The sequence below is a fragment of the Cebidichthys violaceus genome, unplaced genomic scaffold (genome assembly GCF_023349555.1).
Source record: "Cebidichthys violaceus isolate CVI_PGR_0920_01 unplaced genomic scaffold, fCebVio1.0.p SCAF_15, whole genome shotgun sequence".
Taxonomy (NCBI): domain Eukaryota; kingdom Metazoa; phylum Chordata; class Actinopteri; order Perciformes; family Stichaeidae; genus Cebidichthys; species Cebidichthys violaceus.
In genome coordinates, this window is record NW_027176318.1 from 13,474,628 (window position 1) to 13,494,627 (window position 20,000).

The 20,000-nt window shown below is 43.4% G+C and overlaps 2 protein-coding genes across 8 annotated transcripts in view; both read right to left on the reverse strand.

Moving 5' to 3' along the window:
- Positions 1–14,033, reverse strand: part of gad2 (glutamate decarboxylase 2) — a 16,430-nt gene extending 2,397 nt beyond the window's left edge. The window contains exons 1-17 of one of the 2 annotated variants that reach the window (XM_068710171.1): positions 13,881–14,033; positions 13,089–13,334; positions 12,725–12,787; positions 12,424–12,576; positions 11,489–11,722; positions 10,039–10,129; positions 9,032–9,144; positions 8,422–8,537; positions 7,973–8,052; positions 7,239–7,293; positions 6,971–7,087; positions 6,268–6,332; positions 6,081–6,159; positions 5,785–5,934; positions 4,531–4,638; positions 2,889–2,978; positions 1–1,562 (exon numbers count right to left, since the gene is read on the reverse strand). The exon at positions 1–1,562 is cut by the window's left edge and continues 2,397 nt beyond it. In XM_068710171.1, coding sequence (XP_068566272.1) covers positions 1,389–1,562; positions 2,889–2,978; positions 4,531–4,638; positions 5,785–5,934; positions 6,081–6,159; positions 6,268–6,332; positions 6,971–7,087; positions 7,239–7,293; positions 7,973–8,052; positions 8,422–8,537; positions 9,032–9,144; positions 10,039–10,129; positions 11,489–11,722; positions 12,424–12,576; positions 12,725–12,787; positions 13,089–13,164 — 1,764 coding nt within the window. In that variant the 5' untranslated portion in view covers positions 13,165–13,334; positions 13,881–14,033 and the 3' untranslated portion in view covers positions 1–1,388. The other variant, XM_068710170.1, reaches the window with a different exon arrangement.
- A 987-nt stretch (positions 14,034–15,020) lies between these two features.
- myo3a (myosin IIIA) overlaps positions 15,021–20,000 on the reverse strand; it is a 53,663-nt gene continuing 48,683 nt past the window's right edge. For all 6 annotated transcript variants that reach the window (XM_068710178.1, XM_068710177.1, XM_068710176.1 and 3 more), the window contains 3 exons: positions 19,767–19,807; positions 16,878–17,108; positions 15,021–15,664 (listed from right to left, as the gene is read on the reverse strand). In XM_068710178.1, coding sequence (XP_068566279.1) covers positions 15,550–15,664; positions 16,878–17,108; positions 19,767–19,807 — 387 coding nt within the window. In that variant the 3' untranslated portion in view covers positions 15,021–15,549. The remainder of the gene's footprint in view (positions 15,665–16,877; positions 17,109–19,766; positions 19,808–20,000) is intronic.

Sequence of the window (20,000 nt, forward strand, 5' to 3'; positions counted from 1 at the left end):
CCTTAACAGTTCATTTTGATAACAGAATGTGTGCGACAAAGCTGCCAGGAACAACTCGGACATTTTGGAGTAGTGGCCACAGTCGGTACTGCAGGTCATGTGATGCCGACTGGCCCCCAAAAAGCTTACGTTATCACTGGGCCCATGGGAGGAAATATACTTTGTCAAACACGGGACTTTCACCCACGAGACCGCTGTTCAGGTTTCGTTTCATTTACCGTAGTTTTGTTATGTAGCTTCGGCACTTAACTAACGCTTGTTACCTGACAAACTTAGTAGTTTTGTTGCGAAAGTAAACCTTGAAACAAAGTTCAAAGTTCCGCCACCAACAATTAAAACTGCAATAAAGAGAGGCGATTAAAAACCCCAAATACTTTGAATGGCTACACAAATGTTAATCGTAGCAAAAGAATGGGGTTTAAATATTAAGGATTATAACTTAACGCTACCTCTTCAATGTTGATTATTCTCATTTTAGATCATCATTACATCACGTAAAGCACACGCAGCACAGCTAAATATACAGCCTGGTTGGAAATGTTTCCCCCACTTTGATATGACATCAAACAAAATGAGCCTTTACAACCTTAAATACACCAGAGAGAAGTGCGTATGTAAAATGAGTAGAAAGTTTTTGCAGCAATGTTAAATAAGCATCGTAAGCTGCAGATCAAACTGTCAGAGGCTGATGTGAAGCACGATGGAGCGACACGCCTTCAGAAATGCTTTGAATCGACTTTGCTGTTGTGTCGTTTTGATGGAAATGCCTTCCTTTGTACATATTTACTACTGCTTCAGTTTACCTAACATGTGCTGGTGCTGCTGTACATCACCAGTCAGGAGAACAATGTCCAACATCACTGCTTGAAGTCCTATGTGCAGATGTAAAGGCAGTTGATCAAGCTGAGGTAAGGTGAAGTGCTTTTTTTTTTGTGTTTTGTTTGTTTTGTTTTAAACCAGAAGTTTAAATCGTAAAGTTACAATAAAACACGACCACGTTTGGCACTTAACAACACACTCTGCGAATGAGAAATGATCCAAAAAATATAAACTCTTCCTCATCGACCTATTGCACAAGCGTTTCATATCACAAAAAGTACAAGTTACGTCACTTACTGGGGTCTACTACACGATAGGAAAGGCAGACAGAAGCACTTTTACATAGCTTTGGACCAAGTTAGTCCACGGCAAAGCTACAATACATAATATATGGATATATATATATATAGATATATATCTGTAGATCTTTTTTTCCCCTCAAATATACTCTTAAATATGTGACGTTTGGAGGAAAGAGAGAGAGAAAAGAAAAAAGTTTACCAGTACATTCACGACAAACAATTCATCCGTCAAGGGGAAAAGTACAGGAGGATGTGGAGAGGTGAGTCTTATAGATCGTGGCCGAGTCGCTCGATCTCCTCGATAAGAAAGTCGATGTCCTCGAAGGTCGCCGCGGGATTTGAGATCACCATGCGGAAAAAGTTGACCTTGTCCCCTTGCGGTTGGTAGCTGACCATGGTCGTGCCGTACTCCATCATCCTGGCCTTTATCACTGGAGCCACCTGAAAAGGGTCAGTGCATACGGTGTGAATAAACAGAAACAAAGAGGAGATCAAACACTGCGCAAACTCGTCATCGCTCCTACCAATGAAATGAGCTTGTAGGGTTGTGTACATGGGTGAGAAGATGCACAGAGTAGTGAGAGAATAAAACAGGCAACCAAAGGTGTTTTGAGAAACTTTGAGCCACCGCAACCACGAGAGGTCCTTGTTTATGCAGCTATGAATGAGCACCCAGAATATTATGCTGCTTGCTGCAGCAGAATGCAAGATTAGCCGCGGACAGACACAGAGGTGCACAGTCACTCACAGGCGCACACAAGCCACCGATCGCATGATTCTCCTGGCAGCGATAAGAACTTAAAAATGACTATCTAAGGTGCATACGATTGAAAAAGAAAATCTTTCAGGATCTTGATTTAACGCTCTGAAAGGGGACATTTTATGTAGTGAGCGTTTTTATGGATAAATGTAATATGTATTTTTTAATGCAGGACTTGTATCAAGTACTTTTACTTAAGTTAAGAACCAGAGTACTTCTTCCACCACTGACAGTATAAAGGCTGCAGTGCAGTGGCGAGTTCTGTCCTGTAGCTCTCATCACATCATCCCTCTTAATCTCTTGCAGGTGTTTCTGTAAAATAATCAATCAGCAGCTGCAGATTGCTGTCAAAATCAGCCTTTTGACAGTTTTCCAGCTATCCTTCAGAAGTAGCTGTTAAGTGCGAGTGGAAATCAAGCTCCTCCAGTCTGGACGTTTTCCACAGCATTACATCATCCCTCAATCTGAGTGTCAGAGTCTGCAGGAAAAACAGTGAGCGGTCCAAACACTCAGGTTTCAGTGAGGCGTATCCACTGCGTTTCTGTCAATCAAACTTCGGGAAAACAAAAGGAAATCTCTCCTTTTTGCAGTGCTTTGACAAATCTATGGTGGACGGTTGTACAGATGCAGAGAGCTCTCTGTATGGGCGGCACGTACGCCATCCGTTTGTCCTAATTGTCAATTAGTAGGCCCCCCGCTGCTGTGGGATCCTCTGAGCGGCCGCCCGTTAGCTAACTGGATAGCCTCACTCTCTATAAGTCAGGCCTGTGATACCCCTCCCGCTGTGACTAACACTGTCACAATTTACTAAGTACACCTCATGTACGGCAAAGTATTTTTTTTTAATCCTGAGGATAAGTGGCAGCCATGTTTGTCCCCGATGACGGGGGGACATGCGATGGTCAAGCCGGATAGCGGTGAATGGCTCGTTAGCGCAAACGAAAGCTGCAGTGAAAGGTGTTTTTCGGTAGATATCATAGTCGGGCCTCTTATCTCCGCTCGCCCACCTTGTGCAAGTGTTTCTTTCTCTCCTCTTTGTCCTCCATGTAGCGGATCCCAGGAGGGAGGTACCAGAAGCAGACGTTGGTGTGCTGAGGCTGCGGGAACACACAAGAGATGAGAGCGATTAACCGCCACCAAGGCACAACATGCACACATAAGGCTGAGGAATACTTCAATATTACAGACTTTCATTGTTTGATTTCGTCTGTTGTTCAAATTAAAGCCACTATGTGTAGAATTTGACTTGTCTTGTCTTTGGTGCCCTCCAGTGGTAGCACCAAAACCACAGGGATTATCGAGCTTTCTAAAAATACAAATTTGAGAGATTGTATAATCACATGCAAATGACTACAAGCACATTATAATAAAAAGATTATTAGCCATTATAAAGCTGCTATATTCAGTATTTTATGTGTAGTGCAAAAATAATTGCTCATAGTAATAAACACAGATAACTATTACAGATTAACTCAAATGTACAGAGCCTTCTTGCTTCTTTTCAGCTCACTGTTTTGATTCCATTGCCCGCAACTTGACTGATATGTGCGTCCCAATTTTAGTTTCAGTCTCAGTTTGTGTCATTTTAGCAAAACACTCCACCAGCCCACACTGGCAGACGGACAAAGTCAGCAACGCGTAATCACTGTCGAGCATTTAGCAGCGAGAGAACATGAAACTTTGTAATTAAAAACAAACATTAATATAGCAGTACACACACACACACACACACACACACACACACACACACACACACACACACACACACACACACACACACACACACACACACATATTTAACAATCATCTTTGGTAGAAATCCTACAGATACCACAAAATAAAAAGCACTGAAAGTAACCGCAGCCCGTCGATTACTTCAAGCGGATTCTGTTTGAACAAAAGCTTTCCAGGCGTAAAAAAAAAGAAACCCATTATGTGTCCCCAGCATCAGACAGGTAGCCGCCTCCTCCTCAGACATTCTCTGTGCGTCTCAAAGCCAACGCTGCGCTCTTATTTTTGGCGCGTGAAGCCTCGCTGGAGCGGCCGAGGTGTAGATCATTCATTACCAACAGCTGACTGGCCATGCACACCGGCCTCATTTATACGAGCCGCTCCGGTTCCGCCGTCGTTTGTTCAACATCAGATTGATGTAACGGCTCGATGGGAGCAACAGACAAGTGAACACCTGGGCCGATGCCCAGAAGACTTGGCTTCCCCCCCCCACCACCACCCTTTGGGTTACGATGCTCTCCGTCTTTTGTGGCTCAGCGAGGAAACAAAAAGCCTTGAAACATTAAAGAGCTTTCCCTATAAATGACCGCTGTAAAAGAGGTTTTTTTTTTTTAGCTTTAATAACGCCATCGTATGTTGGGGCTGTTGCAGAGGATATTTCAGACGCCGCCATTCATATGCATATGAGCAATTACAGGCCGCTGTGCTTTTCATTAAACATAATAGCAGCACATTATACTGGCAGCTAGAGTTAAAAATGGCATTCATCCAACACAAAGCAGGAGCACGCTGCGTGTCAATCAAGTCACCCATAATGACGGCCAACACGCGGAGGTGAGACTACTGTTGGCTGCTCTCCTCTGATTGCGCGGATGTATAATGGTTCTTGCGGAGAAAGGAAGTTAACTGTGGACGTACTTTCCCATTGAAGACCATCTCGTATCCTTCTCTGTCTTTGATCTTGTTGTAGAGGTACTCCGACAGCTCCAGACACTTGTCGATCTGAGCCTCAAACCCGATGGTGCCCTGTCGAAGGAAGCGTTTCGATCTGTTAGTGTCGAAACGTTTATTTAGTTGAAACTTAACGGTGGTCCAGAGGGCCAGAAGCAAACACCTACTGCGTTGTATTGTATTGTTAAAGATGCAAAATGGTAAAGTTCCCTTAATTTAGATGTTTTTGTCCGTGAACCATTGTCTCTGCCTCTCCATTGTTTCTTACCTCACAGATTATGAAAAATGTTGAATAATTTGGAATCCTACATATTTAAAGACCAAAAAGACCTGATAGCCCCAACAAATCATAATTTTCTGCAGGAAAATTGCATGAGAATGTCCAAAATTTGCATTTAATCCAGTGTCTTGACACTGATGCATCCGTCATGCATATATAATGTCAGAAAAATGTCAACAAGCAATATTAAAGGTGGCAAAAAAGAACATCTAAATAAAATACACTTAAATATCCACGACTACATGAGGATTCTGTTCAGGGTTTGGCTTTCCTGTGAATTGCATAAGTGAATAGATAAAAAAGTTAGGTTTGAAATGTATACATTTGAGGTAAAATCCCAGAAAACACTGGGGCTACTATTTTTGTACAATAATGTCGAGGCCATAGACTGTTTATAGACGTGGACGTAGTCATTGTGACATCCTCCATTGGTTTGTGGACTGACGTTTTGAAGCCTCACATGTTTTTTTGGCGACCAATAAACCATATTTGGAATGCGGAGGAGTGACGTAGAAATGCCATATACGGCTCTGGTAGCGACCTGTCAATCACAGTAAGCCCGCCCTAAAACATATTCCACTTAACTGGACCATAATTAACTAAATTAACATCATATCATGCTGTATTGAAGAAGACTGTAAACTAGAGATTGAGATCATAAACTCATGTTTACAATGTTTACTGAGGGAATAAATCAAGAGAGAAGTAGAGTCATTTTAGACTAGACTTCTATACAACCAGAGGAGTCGCCCCCTGATGGACACTAGAGAGAATGCAGCTTTATAAGACACTTCTGCATTGGCTTCACTTGAGGTCGCCGCCTGGTCGAGGCAGACGTCACACACTGACCGAAGGCATAAGTCAAGGATGCCCATCGCCACAAATAAAACAACTGTATTTCAAAGAGCTGCACGCAAAACGTGAGCGAGAGCGCAAACTACCTTAGCCCTCCACATGAGCCACAGCTTGAAGATGTCCACGTGGCGTCCGCACTGCATCGCTTTGTCCCCGGTGTCGTAGGAAAGGTCGTAGTGTTTGTCCTGCTGGAACAGGTAGCAGGCGTGCATCTGGTTGCAGTTCTGCATCAGACCCTGCGAAATCACATCCACAGCGTTTATAATCCCCACAAGAGAAACAAATACTCACGTGTGTGTGTGTGTGTGTGTGTGTGTGTGTGTGTGTGTGTGTGTGTGTGTGTGTGTGTGTGTGTGTGTGTGTGTGAGATGAAGAGGCCTACCTCCTCTCTGACCAGCAGGGCTGAACACTGCAGAGGGACGGACATCATCTTGTGTGGGTTCCATGTCACTGAATTGGCCCTGAAGTTAACATAAAACAACCACCACGCCTCTCGTCACTTCAAATGCTCTTTAGCTTGTTGTCAGATTGTGTCCACCCCCCCCCCCCCCCCAGATAATGTAACTTGCCTGTCAACTCCATCCAGCTTCCACCTGTGTCTCCGGGACATGAGCAGACTTCCTCCCCACGCACCCTGACAGCACAGACCGACAATCATTATCATGCGACGCTGTAAATACAACTTCAGAGTCCTTAAAGGGACACTTAAATATTCACTATCAACATGGGCACCAATGTCAGCTTTTAAAACAGCTCTTAATGTCAGAAGCATAAATGTTTTTACAAGCGTCTCAGGATTATCCGGGCCTCATAACGTTTAGTGAAGAAGACCTTCAAACACCCTTATTTCCACATATCCCGACAGACAATAGCAGCTACAAAGCAGGATGTTGTGTTTTTTCCTCCATCTCAGCCAGTTGAGGGATGACAGATAAGGCCATTTATGTCTCTTAGTAGAGGTGTCCCCCTGTCAGGACTAAATCACCTTCATTAACAGATAGAGTTCCTTCAGTGAGAGGGCCCATGATGGCAAAGTCAGGGGAGGAGGTGATTTACAGCCTCTGTTCCACTTTTTCTAATCCCCAGTGTTAGATAGGAAATGGCTGGCTCCTATCTGGGTCAACCACCAGCAGTTAGAGGCCCGACAGACATAATAGATTTGTCAGTGTCACTGGTGAGCTCAGTATTTCTGTGTACTACAGTCCCTCTGGTGGAGAGGTATTTTTTCAGAGTTTTGAATAAGGCAACAGGAGATGTTTATGCAGAACTCACGTCCACATGCATCCAGACGTTGTACTTTTTGCAGACGTCGGAGATGGCGATCAGAGGGTCAAAGGCTCCGTACACCGTTGTTCCAGCCGTTGCGCTTACAAAGAAGGGAACAAAGCCCTGCAGAGGGACAGGAAGTGATCGTACGTGAAAGCAGCTGATGCCGTTATAACAATGGCAGCGCGTTTCATCGTCGCAGCGGTTTCAGCCGACCGAGTGCGAGAAACATCTGCAGTATTTATAGCGGCGTTGTTAATGTGTGTCACATTACCTTCTGTTTCGCCTCCAGTATTCTCCTCTCAAGGTCAGCTGGGATCATTTTACCACTGCAAAAAAACACACACAAAAAAAAAACAAGCTTCAGTTGCTTCTCTAGATGTTTGTGAATTCATCAGCGGTGGAAGACGCATTCAGATCATTTGCAAACGTGAAAATATTACATCAGAAGTAGAAGTCCTGTAAGCAAAATTCTTCTTGATGCATCAATGTGTTAGCAGCATTTTAGCGATGGTGGAGCTACTTTTGACTACTTTATATACAGAAACTAAAGATTCATCTGAGGTGATAAATGAGAGAGGACAAAAGAACAACCTAAGTTCTGCAACAGGAATGTTTTGATTCTTTGGATTTTTCTCATATTTGTGAAATTCTTGAGAGTTTTACCTCTTTGGGCCACATGCAGTTAGTTGAATAAGATAATTGAGAAGTTTCGAGGGGGAAAGTCTCTCAAAGACATGTGACCCCAAAAATAGACTAGTTTCTTGTAAGGGGTCACAAACCAAAAAGGTTGGAAACCTTTGACTTGATCTACGATGTTTCATAAGTTTGTCTTTTTAGGTAAAATCTTTATAGTAAAAGTACAATATTTCCCTCTGAATAGCAAAAAAAAAGGAAACACGTAATCAAAGCACGTGTACTTTGAGTGCAGTACTTTGAGTAAAAGCACTAAGTTACTTTCCACCAGTGGAATCCAACTGCTAATATGTCCCCTCTCAGTTCAGTTACCTTTCATCTACTTTGACGCAGATCACGCTCTCCGTCCCGATGCCGAGAGCTGCTGCTCCTTTTTTGATTGAGAAATGGCTCTGAAAGACAGCGGAGGAAACACGGCAGAGGGATCGTGTTGAACATTTGTCAAACGGCAGTTTGAGTGTGTTTTTTTTTTTTTTTGCTCACAGCATCTTTCAAATGTCCTTTATAGATGAAGGAAGTGACATAATGTGACAGACACACCAGTCACCTTCATGTCACCTTCATATTTCACTTTTAAAAACACACAAACAGCCACAACCAACATGTGCAACACTATTTGTCATTATTCCTGCCCAGAAGAAGAAGGTATTTGACTTTTCATTCAAAGAGAACGTTGAAATAGTGATAAAGACTCATTATTTGATCCAATAAGTACACAGATCGATAACGTTTATCTGCTGAATGGAAACATGAATGCCTACATGTTCGGACGTGAAGGCCGCCAGTCTGGGAACAGATGACATTCCTTTCTCCTTCACTTCGGGGAACATCTTGAAGCGGGCCAGCAGCATGGCATACATGTTGGAAATAGCACCACCTGGAGGACAGACAGGGCTCAGTGATTCACAGCCAGTCGAGAGTCACAGCCTTGAACTGGGAGAGTCTCATGGGAGCGACGCAGGGTTGCGAATGCTTCAAATAATGAAACAACAACAACAACAAAAATTTGTTGTTTACAGCGCATATCGAGAGCGTATAGAGGGATGACACAGCATCCGACTGTTCCACAATGTCAAAGCCAATCACGGCCTTCCTCGTCAAATTCCCCAACGATCGCTCCTCATCGCGTGTCAAACAGAAATGCACGAGAGAAATTAGAGATTGGAGGGTGACGAGGCGGGGGCTTGAGTTGGAAAAATCATTTTATGCTAATTGGCTTTGAAACGAGTTCCATTTATATCATCAAAATGCAAATTGACACATTACAGCACGCACACACACACACACACACACACACACACACACACACACACAGCCAGTTCCATTGTCGGTGAAACGGAGGGGTGGTGGGGTTGGCGTTGGGTAACATACCAGGAGAGAAAATGCCGTCTCCTCGCCCATCCGACCAGCCAACGATCTCCCTCATCTTCTTCAGCGTGACGTACTCCAGCAGCACAAAGACAGGAGCCACCTCATAGGTGAACCTGCGTTACACGGGGGACGTCACATGGTTGCAGGTCGGTTACACAAAATGTGCCATGACTCATCCCCGTGAAAAAAAAAACAGCCAGTAAACGGACATTTTATTCCTCCCTCCCTCCCCCCCCCCCCTGCAGTTTGTGTGTTTGGGGACATATTTAGAGGTGAAATTGACGGCGGATGCAACACTAAATCAATCAAACACTTGAAGGGAAACAATATATATATATTTTGTGTTGAAAACATGTAGAAGTATCGTTGGTTGTAGAAGCTTCGCCTTCATTTCTAAAAGAGCCAATGTCTTGATTTTCCGCTCGTGCTCTTGAACAAAATGTACTCGCTTTTCTTTTTCCGCATCTCAGAGGCTCAGGGCCAGAAATCTCACATTTCCATCATCCTTGCTGCTCTAAAAAGCACTTGTCCTGTATGTGCCTCCTGACATAATACATAATACTAATACATGGCGTTAGCTGCAGTCATTTTAACCTCACCCCACCCCCTTGTGTCAACAGCAGGCGTATTGTGCAGTGGCACACAGTTGCCAAGGCCGACTCTTGCAGAGTTTATCGCCACAAAAACACACACACACACACACACACACACACCAAAATTAGCTTCAGATTAGTCTGAATTTAATTTCAGGGCTAATTTTCTCCCTTTGAATCCCCATGGAGCTCCGAGGTGAGGGGGAGGGATAAAAGGCAGAGGTGGGAGGGGTGCAGGGGGGAGTAAGGGGGAGGGTCCGCCTTTCATTTCACCCTTTTCATTTGCCATGATTGAGTGGAAAAAGAAGGAGCCGCTATCGGCCCGTGCAGACGGCATACAGATGGACCGGAAATGGAATTCATTGTCATTATCACCATTTGAAATCATGATGAAGCACTGGGCCACATACTTACATATTGGTGTTGGCGGTGGACGTTAGCCAATCGGCTGCCAGTCCCACCATGTCTAATCCTGTGGAGAGCTGATTGAAGTACCTGGGATGGGCTGAGGGGAAGAAGAAAAAGAGGAGAAAATGAGAGCGGAAGCGTGGGAGACGGCTGCAATTTCAACATGTGATTGAAATACGCTTCCCGCGTGTTTATGCTGAGTTTGTGCAAAAAGAAACAGAAGCTGTCATCTTCTAAACGCGTTAATTGCAGCTTACAAAATGCAGCTGCAGTGACGTTTTAGATCGTCTCGAGTGATAATGAATGCATCTGTTAGTGGAGGAGTTTAGTGGAGGGTATAAACACCCAAACTGGGTTTTCCCACCTTTGATTTGTAAAAGAGAAGACACCACACACTGAGCAGCTCTGAAACTGAGTCAATGAAATGTGGAATTCTATTTTTTAAATATGAAAAAAAACACATAATGTGTCCTAAAAGTCTGATTCAAGATGAAGTTTGCCTCTTGAATCAGACTTTAATATAAAATACAAACATACCATGTGACACTTTTACCCTTCCAATCCAGCATTCATAAGCAGTTTTTAAATGTTTACTGTAATACACAGTTAATATGATGTAATGGAAATGACAATATAGTAAAAGTTAATAATGTAAAGGTGTCTTCATTGCTGACTGCATTAAATATGTTCTTATTTGAGTTATACGCTTCTTATTGAATGTGTATAAACTGTTTAAAGTAAAATGTCGCCAAAACAATCTATAAAAACAGATGTGTGGGTGTGTGTGTGTGTGTGTGTGTGTGTGTGTGTGTGTTAGCTGTTTTGGGGGATGGAACCTCTCTCGTGCTGTAAGTGTTCTCCAGTGTGTCAGCGAGGAGAGAATAATGGACTTGGCCTACGAAGAGCGGTTATTAGCCTATTATCTCCCACTAGGTGAACCAGATTTACTGCGTCACTGCATTTATCGGTCTGCTGGCCAGGAGGAGGAGGAGGAGGAGGAGGAGGAGGAGGAGGAGGAGAAATGGACAAATTCAAGTAGATTTTTTTAGACATAATGTATTTATTCTAAACACACCTTGTGTTATTCTGTCTATACTATGCCTTTTTGGGAGGATATTTATCCACTTAAAAATATTTTGTATTTGCCAAATACTGATTATCTGGTAGATTTTCATCTGTTACATATTTGAGCTTTTCTGTGATGTAATTTAGGAATTGCTCTGTGCCATTTATAGTTCCTTTCTCTTCATATATGTTCTAATATTTATGTTTATTATAAGATATTAAATGTCTGGTGATTTGACATAAAGACAATCTGCAGGCCGTACTTTAGGCCTATATACATTCATTATATAAAAAAAGGTGCAGCTTTGAACTGTTCAGCGTGTTTGGAAAAAAAAAAAAAGAGTCAGAAATAAAGCAGGCTATTTATCACGCACGTGCCCAACATTCAGACCTGTTTTGATGGCGTATTTGAGGGTCGCGCGGCAGCTGATCAAGATGTCATCCAGCGAGGCCGGCTCGCCCTGCAGCTCCCAGTTGTTCATCTGGAGCAGCTCGTTCGGGTAATGAAAATCAATCACTTTCGTTTCCCGGTCGAAAGACTCCACGATGTAGGCCAGCAAGATATCCACGACTTCCTGCAGGAAGGTCATCGTTTTGGTGTCGCTGTCCAGGGCAGGTAACAGGTCTGTGGACGGAACGACAGCAGCGCGAGAGACGTCTCGTGATTTATACCGCGGAGAGCAGCGTCGTTAAACGTGTTCATGCAACATTACGATGCACAGACTAGGCCTTTCTTTTCTTTTTTTGTTGTTGCTGGTAAATGATCCTGCAGGCCTTTAAACGGGACAAAAAAAAGCCCACATTTCGTCACATCTTTACAGGTCTAAACATTTAAGTTTTTTAAGTTTCTGTGACGTTCAACAGCTCAAATCAAGAGACGCTGCTGAAGGTGACCTCTCCAAAACAAACCTGCGGAAGAATGTTCCCTTGAACTCGCAGAATACTGTCGATATTTAATATAGCTGTATATATAAGGATGGCGATCCATTTCAAGTTCTGCCATTTATTTACATTTTATTTTCCGTGTGTAGACTTTTGTATCCACGCTGCGGAACAAAGAATGAAGCGGATCCCTTCATGAAAAATCAATAAAATGACATTTAAATGAACATTATTGACATAAAGTCGACTTACATCGTGTTCACTTATTTATTGTTGGATGTTTTTCTTTCATTTAAAATGACTAACTATATCAAATGACTTGTTTTTTTAATTTTTACACTGAATAAATCAGGATAATCCAAAGCGAGGCCAGGCTGTGGCTCAACGAGACAGATGTGACAGATGTTTGACGTCCAGGGTTACACGGCATGCTTTTGTATATACCTGTTGAATAGAGGTCGGAGAAGACCACGGGGGCTTTGGTGCAGTTGCAGGATTTGTTGCAGCCGCACGAGCCGGTAGCCTCTGTCTCCGTCTCCGGCGGCTGCTTGGCTGCCGGATCGGCGGGTTTCTCCACCTCCGCGACGTTCAGCAGCGCTTTGGACATCACAAAAAAATAAAAATATGGACATATTTATAATAACCTGAAGAGGCAGAGCCGTAAATATAATGGTGGAAACAGCGTGCCAGCCCCCCCACACACACACACACACCCTCCACTCCCTCCGCGAGTGAGCCGACGTACCACATAATTTCGATCCGATTCCTCCGGATAATTTCTGGGCCGCCGCTTGGCACCAAGCCCTGGCTGGAAGAGAGAAGGGATAAATCAAATACGGATGAACAGGCTTTGGAGTCCAACTTTAAGCGAGAAACAAAAAAAAAAAGAAAGCGCCATGCAAGAAGCAATACAAAGAGCTCTTTAGACGGAATTCTTGCATCCTGCAGAAACAATAAAAGCTGTAAAAGCAGATGTGACGACTAAAAGACACATCAGGCCTGTTTGGATTTTCACCCAATGCATCGAGACAATGCATTGGAATCAGAGCAGCGCCTTTGGTCCATCAGAGGTGGTTTGAAGACAACAACAAAAAAGACAAGCCACTCACGCGTGCTGGGGCTCTGACTCCCGGTGTTGGCCCCCGCATTATCTGCGCCAAGAGACCAGAAACCCTGTGATGCCATTGTTGCCGGTAGTTAGGAGCTGCTGGAGACGCGGAGACCGACAGAGCCCATCCACACGCGACGACCCGGAGCTGTTCAAAGCTGATGTGGTGCTGAATCTCACCAGACCTCTCCGACTGCTGAAAACCCCGCCGCGCATCCGACAGACGCTCTATTCTGCAGGAGAGCCCCTACAAATAAAAATTAAAAACACGTATGGTGAAAATAAAAAAGAAACAGAAGAAAGACGTCCCCGGTGTGCTCTCTCTCTCTTTTTTTTTTTACAGGCGTCCACAGGTGCACGAGGAATAAAAGCAGCGTCCTCCCAAGAGAGAAAATCCGCAAACACTTGACTCAGGCAGCGCACCGCGCTCTCCTCACTTCAGGTTATAAATTGCAGTGCTAAGAGTTAAGGCGCAAAAAAAAAAAAAAAAAAAACTGCAGTGAAATGTCGGCTTTTTTTTGGAAAATGAAAATGTGCAATAAAAATAAAATCAAAACGAACTGCAGCCCCCCCACAAAAAAAGCGGTGTCAAATAAAGCACCTATGCGCTACAGCTGCTGGTACATATGCAGCACACACGCGCCTAATTGCATCCAACCTAAATATCACGTCACTAAAGAAGTCCCGTCGTGATGCACTTCAAGTCATGACGAACTGCGTCGCGCGCGTCGTGCGTCGTGTCGTGACTCCATCCATCCCCAACATTTTTGTCCCCTGCACGCGCTGAACTTACCCTCCATACGGACAGTGAATGCCAACTAATCCATCTGCCCGGCAGTTGTAGACCTATTTCTTGGGAGAACGGCTGCTCCAAATTGCGCGCCTCCGGCGGATGAAGCGGCGGGGAGACTTCTCCAAATACACGAAAGTGCGCACGGGTCCCTCGTCTCTCCTGTAGGGTCTCGTTACTCCAAAAGTATTTATTGCACGTGACTTGTTCACTCGCTGCGGTTTGCTTGTTTCAGAAAGAATAACTCGCATAGATGTTTTTTTTTTGCACATATATCAATATTATCAAGACGAGAGAAGCATTGATGTCCAATGTTGTGTCAGCCTACAATGAGATGGACACTGGTGTGTACATTTTGGATTTTTGTAAATAAAGATGTAGAAATTTAAATAGTACCAGAGCCTAATTCCACAAATTATCAAATTATTACAGTTTTCTTACCGTTTAAACATGAATGAGAGCAAACGGAGCCTGCAGGCATGAGAGCTGTAGCCTGAGCCACATCTGTTATGATTTATGAATGCAATCACCAGCAACCATTTAATGACACAAAGGACTCATTAAAATAAACTCAACCCTTTGGCAAAGCCTTGTTGATCCTGTTGTATTGGTGTATGGAACTACAGTGTGATCTCCAAAGAGGCCTTACACTGACTTTTTTTTTTATATTTCTATTTTTGTTGTGATATTAATAGCTTTCTTGAAGCTCTTTTTCTGGAAGTTTTATTTTTAAAAACAGCCACATTAGTCCTTCTTCCTCCACCATCATCACTGACCCTGGTGTCAGTTGATCCGCCCTAGCGTCTGTGTTTTATCTGGATGTTTTTAGGTGTTTCATGTGTGCAGTCAGCGTGTTGTTGGGGATTCACGAGCTCCCTGTGGGGGTTTCTCCTTTAAAATGTCACATAAAAAGGTCAGTGGTGGAATCTCAAAGAAATTCTCAAGCCAATATGGAAAATACCACATAAAGACGGCTGGTTTGATATCAACACGACACAGCTGCTTCTGATATCTTGCACCTTTTTTTTTTTTTTTTATATCAAAGATCTGCAAAGCTCGGTTGTGCGTTAAGGAGGATGTACTGCCGACTATCACTACCACAGGAAGTCATGTAGCATGGGAGCAGCTCTGCTAAATGTAAGATGAATTAAACATCACAAAGAATTTAATATATTTGAACAAAACACAGATTACAGCAGAGGAGACAATGTACATTTCTTACAATTTGACAACAGTGAAGCAGCTTTTCAGAGAGATACATTCATCCAAATGCCTTAAAATGCAAAGTATTCACGCGTAAGAGGATGGATCTTGTATTTACATGATGTATACGTACGTGTTGTACAATTCTATTTGGTGTTTAAATGGATACGGACAACCTCGATGTTTGACCGAAGGAAACTGATGCAGCAAAATGAGCTAAAGTAGCAACGTCTAGTTTACAAATCACATAAATAAAACCTTCATTTACAGTTTACAGGGCAAAACATTTCATTATTTACACTTACTTTCATCCTGTCTGCGTTTAGATCAATACGACTTACAGTCAGTGCTTTTCATTTACGTAACTTATCGGTTGTTTTAAGAACCTTCGGCGGATAAAATACTCGTGTATCTTATAACACGATAGATGGCAACACATGTGCCGCATTCAGATGGTTCAGTTGTGTGGTCAGTACTGTTTGATGAGCCTTCGTCTCTGGGAGGTCTTCCTCAGCAGATGTCTGAAGTCAAACGGGTTGTCATCGGTCCGGCTCTCTGTGGAGGGCATTCTGGGAAGTGAGTGTCTGTCAACGCAACACGGGAGACAGCAGTGAACGCAAAGACAGAGTGTGAAGTAGCAAGACAAGAAAAAAACAGAACATGAGGTGGTTTGAAAGATTTAAATTCAAAACCAGAAAGGAGACGGAACGATTCACGTTCAGGAGAGAGAGTCCATATTGTTTATCATCTGCAGCGATCGTTTATCATGTGCGTGGGCCGTCTGAGTCAGTGGCCGCGCAGGGCTGCAAAAACAGATTTAATATGTACTCGCATTTGTCACTTTGAGCAACTGCAATGTAGAAGGCGAGTGTGGCTGTTTATAGTGTGTGAAACAAGCTGATGTGTAAAGAAAGAAAGGCTGATCCTGACAGGCGTGAGGCTGCCATACACAACGCGTGTGAGGCTCTTCCCTCTGTATCCATCATTTAGCAGCAGGGTTGTGAAATCCATCCGCAGTCTTTAATTCGAGGCACCCTCAATCAATATCTCAAAATTAAAACTCCTCACACCATGTTCTCTAAACAAAAGAACTGTACAACGTCGTCATGGGGGAAACGCAGTTTGTGCCGTCTTCTAAACGCATTCAAATTACCGCTATTAACCAAGCGTCAACCTCCGGCTCTTAAAAGAGAAGCCGATGCAGAAGTGCTTTAAAGCTGCATTCTCTCTAGTGTCCACCAGGGGGCGACTCCTCTGGTTGTATAGAAGTCTAGTCTAAAATGACTCTACTTCTCTCTTGATTTATTCCCTCAGTAAACATTGTAAACATGAGTTTATGGTCTCAATCTCTAGTTTACAGTCTTCTTCAATACAGCGTGATGTTCATTTAGTACATTATGGTCCATTTAGAGTCAAACAGACCATAAAGCAGGGGATGATTTAGGGCGGGGCTACCTTGTGATTGACAGGTCTCTACCACGACGTCGTGTATGTTTTCATCTTACAACAACAACCCTTTTACAGTGTGTTTTTCACTTCATCCAAGTTAATTGCAACATTTTGGTCTATGCTTTAAACCCTGTATTTGCAGTAGTGTCATTAGTGTGTGCATGTAAACACACACTAATATGACTGAGTGACACATTTTCAATCAATTTAGTTTCCAAAACTATTGGATTTCACAGCATAATTTACTGTAGTTTGTAAATCAGCAGCAAAGTTTCCCTTCAGATACAGTATATTGGAGTTTTTATTGTGTATTAAATCAAACGCATGCTGTAGAGGACCAGGACATACCTGTCGTTACAGGCGGGTCTGGCAGGCTCTGGTTCGGTGACGGCCCTCTCTCTGGTCGGTCTACTGGCAGCGGCCGGCGTCTGCTCGGTCGACTGCGTGCCGTCCGTGGACCCCCTCCTCTCTACAGACGGCCTCCTCTCAGACATGTCCTCTGTGGAGATGCAGGGCTCAGACCTGCTGGAGGACAGCGTCTGGTAGTAGTGGTCATCCACATCCAGCAGCTTCCCTGGACTGGAGCACAGATAGAGGGATGTCAGGAGGACCGACTTTGGTGTCAATCACACACACACACACACACACACACAAATATATCTGCAATCTTTATATTTTTAACATATTGGCCAACCCTACTGGGGTCAACGTATCCTCAAACAACAGTTCGTATGATATCTATGATATGTTTTTTGTGTCAATTTCCGGCCCGTTAGAGGCAAACGGTCTTTTCAAAATAAACTCCCGTCTTAACAGGAAAATACTGCGTTGGGTTTGGCAACAAAACTACTTAGGTTTTTGGAAAAGATTGTCGTTTGGGTTCAAATAACCGCGGAGGCGCCGTTACTGAAGAACGCAAGTTAGGTGACAAATAAATCAACATTGATTCTTGTCTCAAACGGGGATCAAACAGCGGCTTCCTGGATGAAAGATGGCTGGTTGTTCAGCTTTTCAGATGAAACGGTCAACATGACAGTCTGGCTGCATGGAGCCGGTGCAGACGGCTGCATATTAAAATAAAGAGCGTATCTGTTGCATGAGATGTGTGAGTAAAAAAAAAACAACACGTGAAACATTACAGCAGTGGTCGTTGCAGACACACCGAGAGATTCCAGATGAAACAAAACGTAGGTTGTGTACTACAGGAAGTGGTTTTGTAAACACACCGACTATAAATGGCCAAAAAGACTCAATTCATTAACAGTGACAAACACAAAAGAAGGACGTAATTGGAGACGCCGGAGACCTAAAAAAAGACCCACTGATGCGTTTCAGCCTCTGCCAACTTCTTACAGAGGAGGAACCACAGAGGCTTTAAATAGACTCCTCCTGTAACAGCTGACTGCAATCAAGACGAGATGGATCCCAGGTGTGTCCTCACTCCAAGAGACCACGTCTATTCATGCAAAGCGTCTTAAAACACACGACAAAGGGAATAAGTGGCACAAGTTACCATTTACCAGACAACGGCACATAGATGTGCCAGTCTTTCTTCCTCCAGTTAAGAGTTTCAGGAAAATAAAGCCAAATCCCTGCAAACAATGGCTGAACATTATGAATTATAACAACCTGCTGGGGGAAGTCGCCATTTGTACTTAAGGGCTTCTAGATTTCCTTCTCTAGATCCTGACTTAATTTGAATACATACTACAAATAGTGTTTATTAAAGTCTCTCATTTAGATATCGTCAAGATATTTAGTTTTCATTCAGGACAGTTTCACGTCTCTGTCAGAGAGGACGCACCTGTGATCTGTTTGCATTGATTGCAGTAGTTTGCCTCAGTGGGTGTGGTCTATTTAAAGCCTGTTTGTTCACTGATCTGTAAAAAAACACACTGACACATGACTTGGTGGCTTTTAGATCTCCTTTGCCACCTGAGCAAATGTTTTTCTTAAACATCAAAAACAGAATAGAGATGGTTTGAGTTGGGTTGATATCTGCAGAAACCTGAAGTTTAATCTTCCTGTTTTTACTGATTGCTCCTTTTTCTTTGTTCTTTGTTGATTTTACTTCTTCAAAAGTGTGTTTTGGTGGTCATTTAGAAAACAATTCTTACATTAAGAAGATAGAGGCTAAAATATCCATTATGCGTTAAGTGTCTTAAAACCTGCATTCTCTCTAGTGGCCATCAGGGGGCGACTCCTCCGGTTGCAGAAAGAAGTCAGATTGCAGTCGTGAATTCCGACTTTGAGTTTCGTTCAGTCGGACATTTTTCGAGCTCCGAGTCGTCTGGAAGGCCGCGTTATTTTTCCCTTTTCAAATGCTGAAATGTGAGCTTCTGTAGATTTGTTATCTGTTGTTTCAGCTGGTTCATCATCAGTTCACTAGCATGACCTTTTTATTTCTCCATTTATGTTAAAAAAACCCTGCTTTTTTGCTATTGGAACGGCATCATAGGAACGATTTTATGAGCCTAAATAACTATTGTGTCAAATCTTTAGATAGAGGGAAGAAAACAGGAATGTAGTAGCTCATTGCTTTGCTATTGGCAATAAAATAAAAATATCTGTGGTTCTCTATCACCGTTTCTGATTAACTCTGCCTCCCATAGTTTCTCTTTCCGCACGCCTTTACTCCCGTTCACTGCCGTCACCTTTTGTCTTGTCTTCAGTTTCCGGTCCTCTCCTGTCTCCCATCCTCCTCTGCTGTCAGCTTCAGCCAGAGACGCTATCTTTCCTGCTGACCTTCTCATCCTTAATGATGCATGTAAACTGCTCCTGTCCATCGGCTGGCTTTATTTATCTGCTAACAAATTATTACCCTTGATGTTCAGCGCCGTGTGTGTGTGTGTGTGTGTGTGTGTGTGTCTTCAGACTGCTGTGATCAAGTACTCTGGTCCCTTCTTGTTCAGCACAGGCCTATCGCTCTATCTTCACCCCCTCACTCTGGGCGGTGCGCTCACCTTGTGGCCTTAACGACGCACACATCCTCACTCGCTCTCTAGTCGCTGCTTTTTCTTTTCTCACCTCCACGCTAATATTTCGGTGTAGTTATGCTAATTAATTCCACAGAGGATGCGTGGAGCTCTGCAGATCATTAAGTCTGGACTCGGACACCGTCCTTATGTTGGCGCCGAGCTGCAGTCGTTACTCCTGACGTGTCCCGACCTCTTTTAAAAAAAAACCAGTAGCGATAGGTTGTTAACTTTAGGTTGAAGTAAGAAGAGCCACACTTACTCCTCCTTCCTGGGCTTGCGTTTATCATCCTGGACAGACCGCTGGGTGGAGAGAAACAGAGCACAGATAACTACACGTCAATCAAACGCTCCCAATCTGTGTGTTCAGGAAAAGCAAAAGAAAGTGGTTTTTAGAACAGTGGTTCCCAACCTTTCGGCTTGATAGTGTTGGCATTTTAACTCTGCACCGCTATAACTAAGTGCAACTTCAAAGCGTTGGCTGAAGACTCTTACA